The sequence below is a fragment of the Pinus tabuliformis genome, chromosome X (assembly GCF_031772625.1).
Source record: "Pinus tabuliformis cultivar Carrire ecotype Pingquan chromosome X, CPIR1, whole genome shotgun sequence".
Classification (NCBI taxonomy): domain Eukaryota; kingdom Viridiplantae; phylum Streptophyta; class Pinopsida; order Pinales; family Pinaceae; genus Pinus; species Pinus tabuliformis.
In genome coordinates, this window is record NC_142308.1 from 678,821,167 (window position 1) to 678,836,619 (window position 15,453).

At 38.0% G+C, this 15,453-nt stretch overlaps 1 protein-coding gene across 2 annotated transcripts in view; it reads left to right on the forward strand.

Moving 5' to 3' along the window:
• LOC149141797 (putative sucrose-phosphate synthase 1) overlaps positions 1-15,453 on the forward strand; it is a 335,464-nt gene that overhangs the window by 247,930 nt on the left and 72,081 nt on the right. For both annotated transcript variants that reach the window (XR_016264289.1, XM_089447751.1), the window contains exons 4-5: positions 14,350-14,413; positions 14,635-15,330. Coding sequence is in view for 1 of the 2 variants with exons in the window: in XM_089447751.1 (XP_089303877.1) it covers positions 14,350-14,413; positions 14,635-15,330 (760 nt within the window). In the remaining variant the exon portion in view is untranslated. The remainder of the gene's footprint in view (positions 1-14,349; positions 14,414-14,634; positions 15,331-15,453) is intronic.

The window sequence follows — 15,453 nt, forward strand, 5'->3', positions numbered from 1 at the left end:
GTGGGAAAACCGTTGCAGCAAGGGAAGATTTTATTATTCAACAATTTTCTTGTACAACAGGGTGCCAAACTGGCTTACCCACAGATAGACAAACTTGCAGCACTTTCCTAAACCAAGCTTAGGCCCTACTGACCTCTGCTACAGCTTGAAACCCTCTACGTCAGCCTATTGAGGCTCTGCGCAGCCTCTTTGGGCTTCTGCGTCACTCCTGCAGCTTCTGCGTGGATGACGCAAACCCTTCTGACTCTGCGTAGTCTCTGCTGCCTCTGCGTGGTTTCCCCTAGCTCTGCGTCTGCCTCTTCTGCGCTGATCTCCCATCTCTCTGTTCCGTACTTGCTGCCTCTTGACTGCTCTCCAGACTATTGGTTCAATTTCTCAGCAAACGCTGCTCTAGAAATTGAATTGATTGGTCTCTCTCAGTGTGTTCTCCAGGTGCCTCTCAAGCCTCCTCTTATACTTTTTCTGTTGACATCTCAACGGCCAAGATTAAGTCCCTAATCAATGGCTAAGATTAGATCTCACTTGATCCATGTCTTTTGGTCCATTCTAACATAGATTCATATTAATACACATTAATATTTTATTTTCCCTAAGTTTAGACTTAGGGACTCCATTAAAAATATTAATTATTTTAATATCTCCTGATCTGTTTAGAATCTGCCCAAACTCTTTCTGGGTATTGGAGATCTCATGTGCCCCAACCCCTCCACCAAATTTCGTGGCTAGAGCACATCCGATGCTACCCCAAATCAACATTTACCCTTTGGTAAGAGTTCAAGAGGAAGATCTCTTACATAGAATAGGAATTTAGTTTAAAATTAACCAAGATAATTGCATCTAACCTTAATTAAGCACATTTCATATTAATTCACTTTACTTTTCAAGCTATTTTACTTGCAATTTATTATATGCTTGTCATGATGAAAATGCCTTGAATTGATTATCTTGTAATATCTCATTAGGCAAGTACCATATCTTTCATTTTGCAAGTGAAGTTTTAGCTTGTTTCATTTGCAAGTTATTTTATATTGCTTCTTTACATGCTTTAGAATTCTGAATGGTTATATTTTGAAAGCATTTCTTTGAGAGCAATTTTAAATCTTGCAAGTGATATCATCTTTTTTTAACATCTATTTGATTGACAGGGTTACCTGTATTTCACTTTGAAACATTTCATTTCTAGAGCAAGTGTTATTTACTTTGAAGCAATATTGAAGGCACTGGTTTTATATGGTCATCTTAGATTTATGTGTTCATGGTTATTGAGAATATATTTCATTTCATATTGCTTATCATACTTGTTGAACTTGCTCATAATTTTAAGGTAATCCAATTGACTTTAACATCTCCTAGAAACCTCACATCACTTTTAACTTAGTTTTTCATTAGGGACCACCCTCTTTAGCTTGCCTAGGAGAGAGCTTAAATGGGGAGAGTTGGGAATAGGTGACAACCCCATCTATTGATTTTGCCACCAACCACACCTTGTGGGGTTAAGGGATTTTCTCACTAACTTAGGTGTGTGTGCAAGGCGGAAACAACAAACTCAACGACCAATCCTTTATGAAATAACTATAGCCTTGATTTGGCATTCAACAAATTCAACCCTTGGATTAGTCGAATTTGTGCCTAGTTACGCAATTTGGATGAGGTGCGAATTTTCCCTTGGTGTGTGATTTTCTCAACTACCACAATGTTGAGTGTTGCGTTGAATGGCCCCTTTTGTTTGAGCTTTTGCAGATCGAAGAGGAAACCAACCGTGTCTTGAACCCAAGGTACAAAGCCTACATGTTGGTTTTGCCCAGGATTATCTACAAATATCTAAATGAAGGACGATTTACAATATTAACTTCTTTGCTGTAAAAACTGATAAAAAATGAATTTGCAACATTTAAATTTACTAAGTTACCAAAACTAAAACAAAATTGTGTAAATACTTTTTTATGGGTAAAGAAATTGTGTTATAATGCAAGAAGGAAGGCCCCTTACCTTTGAAAGAAACCAACTTAAAGGAAAGAATTTAGTCAAACCCATTTATGAAAGGGAAATGTTAGCAATGCTACATGTAGTTAAGAAATGTTGCCTTTTGTTGGAAATGTGACTAGGTTCGGTCTTCATAATTATCTATGTACTTGTATCAATTTGTAAAAAGTAAAAAGAAGAAAATTAATTTTTAGTCAAAGCATGTTCTTCATGCTTGTAGGGTTATTTGAGTCAGAGAATTTATTGTTGAGTCAAAAGAATGTATTTGAGTCAAAGTCCCATTTGGACTTCTTGGAAGAAAAAGAAGAAAAAATTGTTTTGAGTCAAAAAGAGTCAAAAAATAAATTTTGTCTTCCACAAGAGAAACTCGGCCTAGAAGAGGCACCTATTCGACCACTTGGGAAGTGTATAAATACAAGGGAAGTTCAACCTCGTTTGGCATCCATCATCACTTCAATTGTTGTGCAAGAAGAAGAGGAATTTCAGCGAAAAGTCAAGGGAAAGAGAGAGCACGAAGTCAGAAAAAAGGAACCGAAATTTTCTGCCATCTTCTGTTCACACGTGCGAGTTTCTCTACAGTTGTTATAGGGCCGAGATTTCAGGGAGGCCGAAATTTTAGGGATTGGCCAAAATTCAGATGTTTGACCAGTGTTTACTTTGACCTGCAAGAAGAAGGATTGAAGGAGGGCTAACTTGGGACATTTGTGGAGATTTTGGTCTTGGTCTTGGGTCTTGGATATCTCACTTTGATCTGATTCTATAAGAAGAGGAATTTTCTAGATTTTCCCCTTGTGGGGTTTTAGCCCTGGCTTGGAGAGCCTACATCTTTGTGTTCTTTTGTCTTTTTGTGATCTTCATGTTTCATGTATTTTGGTAATTGCTTGATGAAGAAGAACATAAACTTAATAAAAATCCAACAAACACTCACAAGTAATTATCATGAAAGAGAAATCAACCCTAATCTACAAGCTTACTGATTTCTCAACATTAAGAAATGTTGCCCTTACCCAGTGTTACTTGGGAGCGGGAGCAACATTTTGAAAAGCTCCCGGTTTGGGAGCGAATCTCGGAGCAATTTATATATATATATATATATATATCTATATCTATATCTATATATATATATATATATATATATATATATATATATATATTATATTTTTTATATTTTGATACATATATGTCAACAAAAACATGTAGAATGATGAATTAGATATAAAAAACATAAAAAAACATAGATTGATCATTGAACCATTAACCATATAACATCAATCATCTAAAAGTTATAATCTTCATCAACCACGTCCACAAGTTAGTAACATACAACATATTGAGTCTCGTGAATCATGATTCATCAATCTTAAAGTCTCAACTTCAAGCTTTCAAAATTGAAAATTAAATATATAACATTTATCATCATTGATCACCAAAGTTGTACTTGTAAGCTAAGTTTAAAGTTTAAACTTTAACCATTATAAGAAATAATATCTAACATGAAATGAAATGTTATAAAATGAATTATGAAATGAAATGAAACAACTTTCACGAAGCATCATATTCATAATTCAGAATCATTACCAATGAGTTATAATTGCCAACTTCAAACTTCAAACTTAAATTGTCACAGTCATATATTGTTTACAAAAAATATCATTATGATATGAAAGAGTCAAGACTCAACAGTTATGAAAACTAATAGAAACTAGAAAAGACAAGTAAACTGTAAATCTATTATCTACTACTACATGTGGCCCTTGCCACGAGAAGTGTCTAATGTATGAGCAGGTCGTGGTGGTCTTCTAGGAGTCTCCCGCACAGACCGACGACCAGAACCAGAAGGCACATGCCCTCCACATGAGGGTGTAGATGGAGGCGGCGACAGCAAAGGAACAGGCCTCGGAACTCGAGCATTGCTACTGGATGGTGGAGGTGGCATGGTTGTTGCTTCATCTTCCTTTCTTGTAAGTTCCGCTTCCAGTTCTTCAAGATGCATAGTGCCATCCTCCAAATTATCATTCTCTGGGTGGTTGTCCCAAATTTATACGTTGGATCCTCATAAGCCCGATCACAGTAATGACTCAACAACCTCAAGTTGTAGTGCACATAAACCAAGCTTTTTGCCTAGTTTTCATTGAGTCTGTTTCTTTTCACATTATGTGTGAAGCTATAGGTGCTCCAACACCTCTCTACAAAAGAAGTATTTACAACTTGTGAGAGAACTTTTTTTGCCAATTTGGGCAAAAGTCCATGGCCGCCATATGATTCCCACCATGTGAGAGCATCAAATTTGTCTCTATCTTCCATTGCATGAAAGGTACCAAACAAACTAGTGCAACTGAAGTATCTGCCTATTTCAAAACGCACACTAGCACATTCCTCCCTGTCAGGTATCAACTTTTCTAATGCTTGCAAATATCCTGTAGATACCTCTTCATCTATATGGGGTTTGGCCCTAACCCCACCCCCTAGTGCAGGTTGGCCCAACCAAGATGTAGAGTAGTATTTTGGCGTAAGGATATATGCCAAGCAATGTAGTGGAACATTAAGTTTATCCCACCGTATACACACACAATCGTGAATCAGTTTGTACAAGTTGGGATGATTGTTATGAACAATATCTTTTATTTGCCCCAACATGGTATCCATCTGCTCATACACCTCGCCAATCATTGGTTTATCTGTATTTGCAAACCGAATCATGTAATAAATGGGCTTGGTGAAATCCAATACTTGCCTCACACGTGCCGAAAACATACCATGAAGAGTGGCCTCCTCCACTTGTTCAAAACCTTGCCTGTCAGCTGCATTTGTAGCCTTTCCTTTAATACCTGCCAGTGTGGACTTGATACCATGCTAGCCAATGACTCTCTTATCTTCAAAAGGCGCCTGAAGGTGAGGTAATAGATACCAAATCTAGTCCTCGCAATCTTCAACAACTCCAATCTTGAGTGACTGTGGAAAAGGCCATGGGTATTGCTATGATTTGTAATAAATTTTATCATTTGTTTGCCTTTCTTATACAAATCACCAATCCATTTGTTTTGTTCATTTTTGTTCTTAACAATATCATGCATCAAAAGGTTCATTGTGTGAACCAAACACCCAGACCAAAATATGTTGGGGTATTTCTCTTCAATAATTGCTCCCGCTGCCTTACAATTAGGAGCATTATCAGTGATGACTTGGATGACATTTTATGGCCCAATACGGTCAATTGTTTCAAGTAATGGTTATGCAATGTTGATGGCGGTCTTGAACTTGTCTGAGTAATCATATGCTGAAAGAAAGATGGCACCACTAACAGACATAGCAAGAACATTTATCAATGGCTTGCCTTTTACATTTGTCCATCCATCAGATACAATGGACACCCCATGGTCAGTCCAAGAACTTGTCATCCTATTCAAAGAATGTGATATTTTTTCTTTTTCCTGATCAAGTCCAATGGTTCTTGCCTTGTCATACCCAGGGCTCTTGTATCCTTTAGGGGCATAATTTATGGCAGAAACCATTTCGTGCCAATAAGGTGAGCGAAGAACATTGAATGGTATCCCACATGCATAGAGAAACCTGTAAACTTTTGAATCCACATCATTCGTACACCCTTCGTCAAGGAAATCTAATATGGTTCTACACCTTAAACCTGGTGACCCTGTGCCTCCATATCCACTGCCTTGGGAGGATGCTGAAGGAGTTCTTTGTGCATGTGATTGTGAGCTTGGTTCAAAGAAACCCTTTGATTTTTTAGATTTGTATTGGGCTTCCTCCTCTTCCCTTATGTATTTGGCTCTATCTACTGCTAACACACCTGTATAAGTTTTGATTCCTATTTGTTTATCTCCATCCCATGCCATTTTCCCGCAGAGGTGTTTTCTGGCACGGGTGTATGAACCTGTGTAATTATTGTTGCAATGGGAGCAATGAAATTTAGTGGTTCCACCCCCTTTCCCTGCTTTAGGCCTGTTAACATATTTCCACAATGGGGTTTGGTCTAGTTTAGTTTTTTGAGCTGACTCATGTTCACTCTCCTTCAGCTCCTCACCGGGGTTTTCATCAAATACACTGTGTCCCCCTTCTTCATCCCCTTCTTCATTTTCAATTTCAACCCTCCTTTTTCTACTTTCTAGCACCATAATAACCAAAAAAGGAACCAAGAAGAAGAAAATGCCAAGAAATATAACCATGATGTTTGAAATTTGAAGTTTTGAATCTGCAAAATTTAAAAAAATGGAATGGGAAATAGAGAAAAATTTATTTATTTATTTAGGAATAAACATTAAAAAAATTGCTAGACACTCTATTCAATATTGTAGAGCCTACCTCTTTGGCGTCCAATCTCCCCTTGCTCCTTGCTTTCTCTTGCTCTCTCACTCTCTTGCTCGTTGCTCCTTGCTCTCTCCTTGCTCCTCACTCTCACCCTCTCTAATCTCAATCTCACTCACTCTCACAATGATGAAATGAAATGAGGGAGGGTCTATTTAACCCTCCCTCCCTCCCTTCCTCACAAATTTTCCACAATTTTTTTTTTTTTTTTCTTTTTTTTTAATTTTTATTACGCCAAATTTTATTTTTATTTTTTAATTTTATTTAATTTTTATTTTTTTCCGCGCGTTTTGCTCCCGTCGGTTGCTCACATCGCTCCGGGAGCGACGTTCCCTGCTTCGCTCCGGAAATAGGCAGGGAGCACAATTTTTTTTACGGGAGCACGCTTTCGACCCGCTCCTGAGTCGCTCCCGCCCGGATCGCGGATTGGGAGCGGGATCGGGGGGGGGGGGGGGGCTCCCCCGCAACATTGCCCTCACCTAAAATGAAGATGCTTTAAGGTAGAAATAGATCTTGATACTCTAAAATAATTCTTGTAACAACGATTATCTTCAGCAAAGTGACAAAAATGGGCTACAAAGATGCTACGTTATGACTTTAAAATTATATACAATAAAGGAAAACAAAATGTGGTGGTTGATGCATTTTCAAGGAAACAAGAAGATGCAAAGGGCTTACTTTGTGCAATTTTGCACTTTGTAATATGATTTGGTGAAAAATTAAGGATAAAATGGAAGGAAGACCAAAAGGTATGGAAGATCATACAATAACTACAACAAGATTTGACTACATTAGATAAATTTGTGTGGAAGAACAATTCATAGTGGTATCAACATTCACTGTATTTATATAAAGAATTCACAACTCAAACAAAGGGTCCTTTTGGAATTGCATAGTTGTCCTATAGGCTAAGTAACCTGACACGGGGATTCGGGATTCGTAGGATACAGGGATTCGAGTGTCGGATTCAGACACGTTGACCCCCGGGAACAGGACACATAGGATTTGTTATATATTATTTTATTAAATACATATATATATATCTTAAAAATTAGATATTTCTTACACAAATTCTCATTAATGATACAAATTCATTGATTTCAAACATAGATCTTCATCTAGATGTTAGTTTTATGGTTTACAAAATAAGTTGGTAACATTATAGCATGCATAGTACATACACAATTCAAATACATGTCACGTAAATCATAAATTCTAAATTCATAAATGATAAATCATAATACATATTCAATTCATCAATGATCCAATAGGAGAAAGACAAGATAGTGAGATAAAGACATTGACAGCTGTAGTTTTCTCATTAAGTCATCAAATCAAAATGTGTTACATAGGTAGTGCAATGCCAATGGCAACTATAAATAGAAAATATAAAACAACTACAGGTATACAAGCCTCAAGGCAGTGGGTAGCCCATGACTCATGAGTCATCAATCCTCATAGTCATCATCAGAATCAGCATCAATGTCCTCATCATCATGGTCACCACTGCTCTCCTCTGCATCCTCCTCCTCCCCTGTATCCATAGTCGCCTCTGCATCTACTAGTGTGGAGGATGACCCCTCTACAATATCACCATCATCAAATCTAACAGGCTTTAGCACTGGATCATTGAGATCCATGGTGGTCGATGCCAACTCAACACTGTTGTCCAGACCCATATCATCAGGAAAGACATCCCACATCTTTGTCTTTCCCTTCAACCACTCTTCCCTCTGCCTGTAAATAAGACGAAGGTTGGTGTGCACATATACCATTGTCTCTGCCGTGGACTGCTCAAGCCTTCTCTTCTTCACACTATACAAATTCCCATATGTGCTCCAATTCCTCTCGCAACAAGAGGATGAAGTCACTTGAGAGAGGAGCGTCATGGATAACTGTTGTAGAGGAGGGCTTGTTGCCCTATGATTTGCCCACCAAGAATAGGGCTTCTTAGCCCCCTTGTCTTTAATCACATCATATCCTGCAAATCGACTAGTGCCACTGGAAAACTCTGCAAAGGCATCCTCCACCTCATCAAGCAATGTTTTATCCTAAAAAACCCGCATGAATGCATCTTTCCTCTCCCGTGAGATTTCACCATCCATGTGAGGAGGGAATTTGTGGGAAGGTCCACCATTCAGCCACTCATGGCTGTCGTATTTTGGGTTCAATGAGTGAGCCAAAAAATGTAAAGGTGTGCAATTCTTGTCCCATCTGCTGACAAGAATATCCTGTATAGTACCACATAAGGCCTTTGGTGATGTCTCATACTCGGGGCACTCACTCTGTAGAATAATGCTCCTCACAGACTCAATCATGGAATCCCATCTCTCATAAACCTCTCCTAGGATGGGTTTGTCTATATCTGCAAATCGAAGCAAAGAAATGATAGGGTCCATGATTTGAATAATTAGATCTACCCTCTTCCACCAAGCATCATCTGGCATTGTGTCCTTCACTCTTTTAGAGGCTACTTGATCTGTCTTTCTCCAAAAAGACCAAAACTCAGAAATAACCATGGCTCCAAGAGTGGTCTTGACCTCCCTCAACCTCTTCAACATGATGAATGAAGAGGCAAACCATGTATCAACAATCTTCAAAAATGATAGATTGTTGTACTCCTTGTAGATAGTGAGGGCATTTGTATGATTTTGCACAAAGTTACGGATATGTCGTGCATCCTCAATAATGTTACCAATCCAAAGCACATCAGAAGCAATGGATTTCAGTGCTAAGTTCAATGAATAGACAATGCAAGGTGTCCAAAACACTTGTGGATATTTAGCTTCCACAATCATGCCAACAGCCTTGCAAATAGGTGCATTATCTGTGATGATTTGCACACAAGAATCAACACCTACATCTTCAATAACTTTAATAAACAATTCACCTATAAATTGTGCATCCTTGTATTCTCCAAGTGTATCCACTGCTTTCAAGAACACTGGACCATTCAAGGAAGACACCATGAAGTTGATGAATGGGTGTCGTGCTGGATCTGTCCATCCATCAGAAACAATGCTAACCCCAGATGTTGGCCATGATGCTTTAATAGGCTCAAGCATTTTTTGCACCTCTTTTTTTGCCTTCATCAACAATGTAGTTCTAAGCTTCTCTGAACCAGGAAGCACATACCATGATGGAGACCCATGAGTTAGAGCTCGGCACATCTCAATAAATAGAGGTGAGTGTGCAACATTAAAGGATATGAAGTTTTGATAGAAAAAGAAGGCAATGGTGAGATCAAGCTCTTCCCGTTTCTCTTTTTGAAAAATCTTGTCCACTGGACCAAGTGAAATTGCCTTTCTTTTTGTTGCTTGTCCCCCAATAGAACTCTCAAATGGAAATTTGGTGGTGCCTTTCCTCAAAAATGGAAGGGGGTCATCATTCTTGGTTTTTCTTGATTTTGCAGCCACATTTGCCATACCAACAGTGAACTCTTTTTCCATTTCTTTCCTCTTTTGTAAAGGAACAACTGTACAAGCTCCAACTCCACAACCTGGTAAAGCCAACAAATGGCCTTTCACACGAAAATATGTGCTTGTGAAAGTATTGTGGCAAAAGTTGCATCTCCAATGCACATTGCCTCCTCCCTTCCCCTTGGTGCTTGGCCCATCCTCTCTTGTGACATATTTCCACAAGGGATATTTCTCAATGTTACCTTTAGGAGGAAGTCTTCCCTCAACATTACTTGCAGCAGACTCTGATGATATTGGGGGAGGAGGAGCATCTTCAATGGGGACATTCTTCCTCTTCTTTTGCCCCCTACCTGCTGCCCTTCATTGAGCCATGAATACTGTCACAAAATAAACAAAACATGCACAAATTTGTAAAATAAATGCATCTACAAACTATTGTAATACAAATGCAAAAAAATAGAGATGAAATGCACTTACCTGGTGCTTGAATCTCGTTGCCGAGTGCTCCAAACCCTTGGCTCCTTGCTCCAAACTTCTAACAACAAACCCACAACTCACTGTTAGCAATAGGAATGAGAGAAAATGGTAAATAAAAATACGAATGCGCTATTTTTAAGGGCCTGCGGGTTCCTTTTCGCTGGATTCGAATCCGGTTTTCGGGACATGTAGTGTCATAACAGGACACGACCCGGATTTGAGCATGTCTCGTTAGGACACGACCTGTCCTGAATTTAGGATTCGAATTAGGGCAAATCGTGTCCGATTCGTAGGATTCAGACACTTGAGGAAAATCCAACGAATCCGATTTCATAGCCTATAGGAGGACATTTAGGGTTCCTAAAAGGTTAGCATAGGATGAGGGAAGATGTTGGGAAGATATTTGAAATGATGTTCAAAAAATTATGGCTAAAGGTTTGGTTTTCTAATAGAATAAGGGAGAGACAATCAAGACCTCAGGTCTTCTACAACCATTAGCAATAGCAAGTGAGTGTTGGGATAAGGTCTTAATGGATTTTATTACATGTCTACCAAAGTTTAGAGGAAAGAATGTCATCATGGTAGTGGTGGATCAAATTACAAAGTAAGCCCATTTTGGCTCGCTTTCTCATCCTCTTAAATCAAGGATAGTAGCTGCATCATTCATGGAAACACTTCAGAAGTTACATGGAATCTCCAAGATTATTGTAAGCAATAGAGATCTAATTTTCACTGGCAATTTTTGGACTAAATTATTTTCTTGTTAGGGTAATGATCCATAGTTTTCAAAATCGGCTAGTTTGAACCAAAAACTAGTCAAATCGGCTGGTTAATTAGCCCTGGCCATCAAACCGGTTGAAAACCCCGGTTTTCTGAGCAACACATCGGTTTTTTGGTATGACTGGCCATAAACTAGTTGGTTTTCTCGTAAACTGGTCGATTTATTGCCAGGTCAGCTACGGAACCCACATAATGCAGTTTTGTGAGTTTTGATGTCTTTTTGAGGGAAATTTGGGGTTGTTTCCCTCCAAAAACAACCCCTCTAAGAACATCATGCCTCCCCTCTCATTTGCCTCACACATTTAACCCTAGCAACACTAACAATCAATGGTAATGTTAAATTCTTAAAGTAAAAGTGACATTTCCTTTATTTTTCATTTTCATTTTCATCCTTTTACTTTAATTTTTAACATTACCATGAAACAACTTAGGATGTTTGAGAGTGGTTTCGACCTCATTGGATTTCATATGGAGAAACTAGAATTTTAGAGTTCACTCAAAATTCAGCGGACATAATGGTTTTCAGGATTTTTTCATGGTTTGGGGGTTTGCAATGTTTCCATTTGATTCTATCATGCATGAGGGTATGAGATTGGCGTTTGATCAAGAGCATGAAGCCCTTTAAGAACCTTGATGTTGGTGGCATTGGTTTTTGAACTTTGTTGATGTTGGTGGTATTGATTGTTGAACTCCTCTACCATGACTTTAACAAGAATGTACTCTTCACTCAAAGGAAAATAATTGGTTAGGGATGCTAAGCTTTTTCTACCACATTATAAGGCTGAGGAGATGAACCCTTCACTGAAACCAAAATCACTGGTTAGGCATGTTAAAAATTTTCAATTTCTATCATATTATAAGGTTCAACAATCCAATTCTGAAGACTTTGAGCGAGATGATGTTTATGTATCTCTTGCTGATGATCCCATTTTTAGTAGCGCTGAATCAATGATGAGTTTCATGAGTGATCATGTTGATCAGTGATTTGTAGTTTTGATGTTTATTTCTATTGCTACTACTACCACTGCTGCTAAGGTTGTAGAGGATTTTTAGGAGTCCTCAAACATTGAGCCAAATTATTTATGGAGCTCATGTTGATGATCCCTTGTCTAGCAGTGGTGATGAGTTTGATCATGATGAGGAGTGATCATGCTGATCACTGATATGTAGACTTGTAGTAGGCCAGTGACCCCATAGCTTATAACATTGTTTTTGGATTCTAGAGGCCATTTAGAGGTTCATTGATTATGTATTATGTTGCTGATATGTATTGTACTTGGTGCCAATTTGATATATTCACTTTTACCTGGTATATAGATGAACAAACTTTGCATATTTTATCTCTATTAGTTTGGAATCATGGTTTTAAATCTTAAAAATAGATTTTTTTCATTAAAAACTAATTATTTCATGTATTTTTTTAAAGGCTGGTTAATTGAGATCTGACTAGTTCCGATTTGAAACCTGGTTTGATAGGTGGACCGGTCTGGGCACTGGTTCCGGTTTTTAAAACTACCTGGTACTCCGCTCTTACCATTCTCAGACTCAATCCAATGTTTGGAAGGGTATCTTCATTGCTTTATATCTAATAAACAAACACAATTGTTCAAGTGGTCGCACTTGGTAGAATGGTAGTACAACATGTCCTTTCATACTCATGAAAAATGTCCCCATTTATGGAATTTTATGGCTATCATCCTCAATCCATCACACCGCCCTTCAGATGGAAAGCAAAGGTTCAAGCAATGGACGATCGCATAGAGCACCAAGAAGAGGTTTCCAGGGCTTGAAGGGCAACATGGTTATAACACAAAATAAAATGAAACGACAAATAGATCAACATTGTATTGAAAGGGAATTTGAAGTGGGGGATTGGGTATTTTGTGGCTACAACCATACAATCAAATGGCCCTCAAGCTACAAAAGAGGGACAATAAATTAGCAGCCAAGTGCTATCAATAAGGTGTCGATAACTTACAAATTGGATTTGCTTCCATCTTCACGTGTACATCTTGTCTTCCATGTTTCTTTATCAAAGAAGATAATTGCAACAAGATCCTAGTTTGGACTATTTTACCAGAGATTAATAGAGGGGGAGGGGGAATTATACTAGAACTAGAAACAATTCTTGAAACACAGATCAATCAATTATTGAGTACATCATCAAGTGGAAGAACCTACTAGTAGAAGAGGTGATATGGGAAAATGAGCTCTTCTTTCAAAAACATGCATAGCGAATTGAGTATTGTAGGCAACACTTGTTTGAAGGGGAGGGACTGTTAAGCCCTGGATATTGAGTAATTACATTTCTATTAGTGAAATTCCTATACAAGCCCCTTCATTCTAATCTCTAAATAGGGAATCCTAAAGAAGAGAAACAAAAGCTATGATGAGGGATGCCTCTCATCGTGAGAGGTAAGCCGTAGAGAATACAATAAAAGATAATTTCATTATAGGTCAAAAATAGTAAATATACTAGACTTTATCTTTAGTCACTGAGGCCTTTTTATTGTATTTGTACCCCTTGACTTCTATATGTACCAAGGAGACCTAGTTTTATGCTATTTTGCCGTTTGGGGTATAACATAAAACACTTGTCGCAAAGATGCAGTTAATGATTGACTCATTTGTGAGTATTGTGTTGTTGCTTTTGGAGGCTCTCTGCTGACCTAATATTGACAGAGATGTGAGCACTGTTATTTCTTTTGAAGGTTCTCTGCTGTCCATGTTAGGTTTATATTTCTCTTCTTTTCTTCTATTGTTGTTAATATTTGTAATAGATATCTTTCCAGGAGAATTCATTGTCCTTATGAGAGATGTTACTGAAGATGCCAAACCAGTGGTAACAATGTGTTAGCATATGCGAGTCCACTACACAGTGTTGTCTGCAACACTTTTAATTGCATTAGATGAGAGAGTTGTTGAGTAGATTTCCATAGTAATAGCTCTGATGGAAAACACCTGTCTAGGATGTGATATAGGTTTTATGTAACAGTTGCCATTCTTCTGAAATTTGTCACGCTTAATTTAATTAACAAATTTTAGATAATGACTTTGATCTGGAATGAAATTTTTTCCCTAAGTTCCCGTTTTCTGACACATTTAACCCTTTTGACTTGCAAATAGAGATGAAAGCACTCAGATATGATATGTTTGTAATGAAGTATAATTTTCAGCAACATGGTTAGTATCATATCTGATCATACAAGTACAAAATTAGCTCTTGAAACAAAGGAATTATTTTCTCAACATGGAAACCATGTACAGCTTTTAGGCTAGGTTCCTTGGGACATTAATGGGGCCACGTAGGGGATTTCTCAGCAATTTTCTTCTTATAATGTCAAGGAATACTGTTGAGATTTTGCAGCTTGCATGGTCTAGTACGAGGTTACAATATGGAGCTTGGACGTGATTCAGACACTGGTGGGCAGGTAGAGTACCCTAAATTTAAGCCTCTGCTCTTTGCAGTTGTAGCTTTTATTTCAAAGGAAGATACATTTATACTCTTGGATATTGATTTTCTTTGGAATTCCTGAAATAGCTTCAAAGATGTCAATCTTCTTGGACCTTCTAATATTAATTGAAATGTATTTTGGAAGGTACATATTTATTTAAAATCTTAAATATTTTACTTATTTAATTTATTAAACAGGTAAAATATGTTGTAGAGCTTGCAAGGGCATTAGCTCTTATGCCAGAAGTTTATCGAGTTGATCTATTTACAAGACAAATTTGTTCCCCAGAGGTAGACTCAAGCTATGGTGAAAGATCAGAGATGCTGACCTTAGGAACAAATGATGGTTATGTACAAGGGGCAGAAAATAGTGGGGCTTATATTGTTCGTATTCCATTTGGTCCCAATGATGAATATATTTGCAAGGAATTGCTCTGGCCACATATACAAGAATTTGTAGACGGTGCTTTAAGTCATGTGTTAATTATGTGCAAGATTCTTGGTGAAGAAATTGGTGGTGGCCAACCTGTTTGGCCTTATGTTATTCATGGGCACTATGCAGATGCAGGAGATGCTGCTTCTCTTTTGTCTGGGGCTTTAAATGTTCCAATGGTCTTTACTGGACACTCCTTGGGAAGAAACAAGCTTGAACAACTTTTGAAGCAAGGCAGGCAATCTATAGATGAAATAAATGCAACATATAAAATAATGCGTCGTATAGAGGCAGAGGAACTATCCTTGGATGCTTCTGAATTGATCATTACAAGTACAAGGCAGGAGATTGAAGAGCAATGGGGCTTATATGATGGCTTTGATGTCAAACTGGATCGTGTTCTTCGCACAAGGGCTAAGAGAAATGTAAGCAGACATGGTCGATACATGCCCCGCATGGTGGTAAGCTCTAAATGTTATTTTTTGCTTTTGTCCTTATCATACCTGTGTTAATTATATGAAAAAATGTCCCTTTTATGTTAAGTATACAATGTACATGCTTCTGAATCTAAGGTCGTGGTTTCA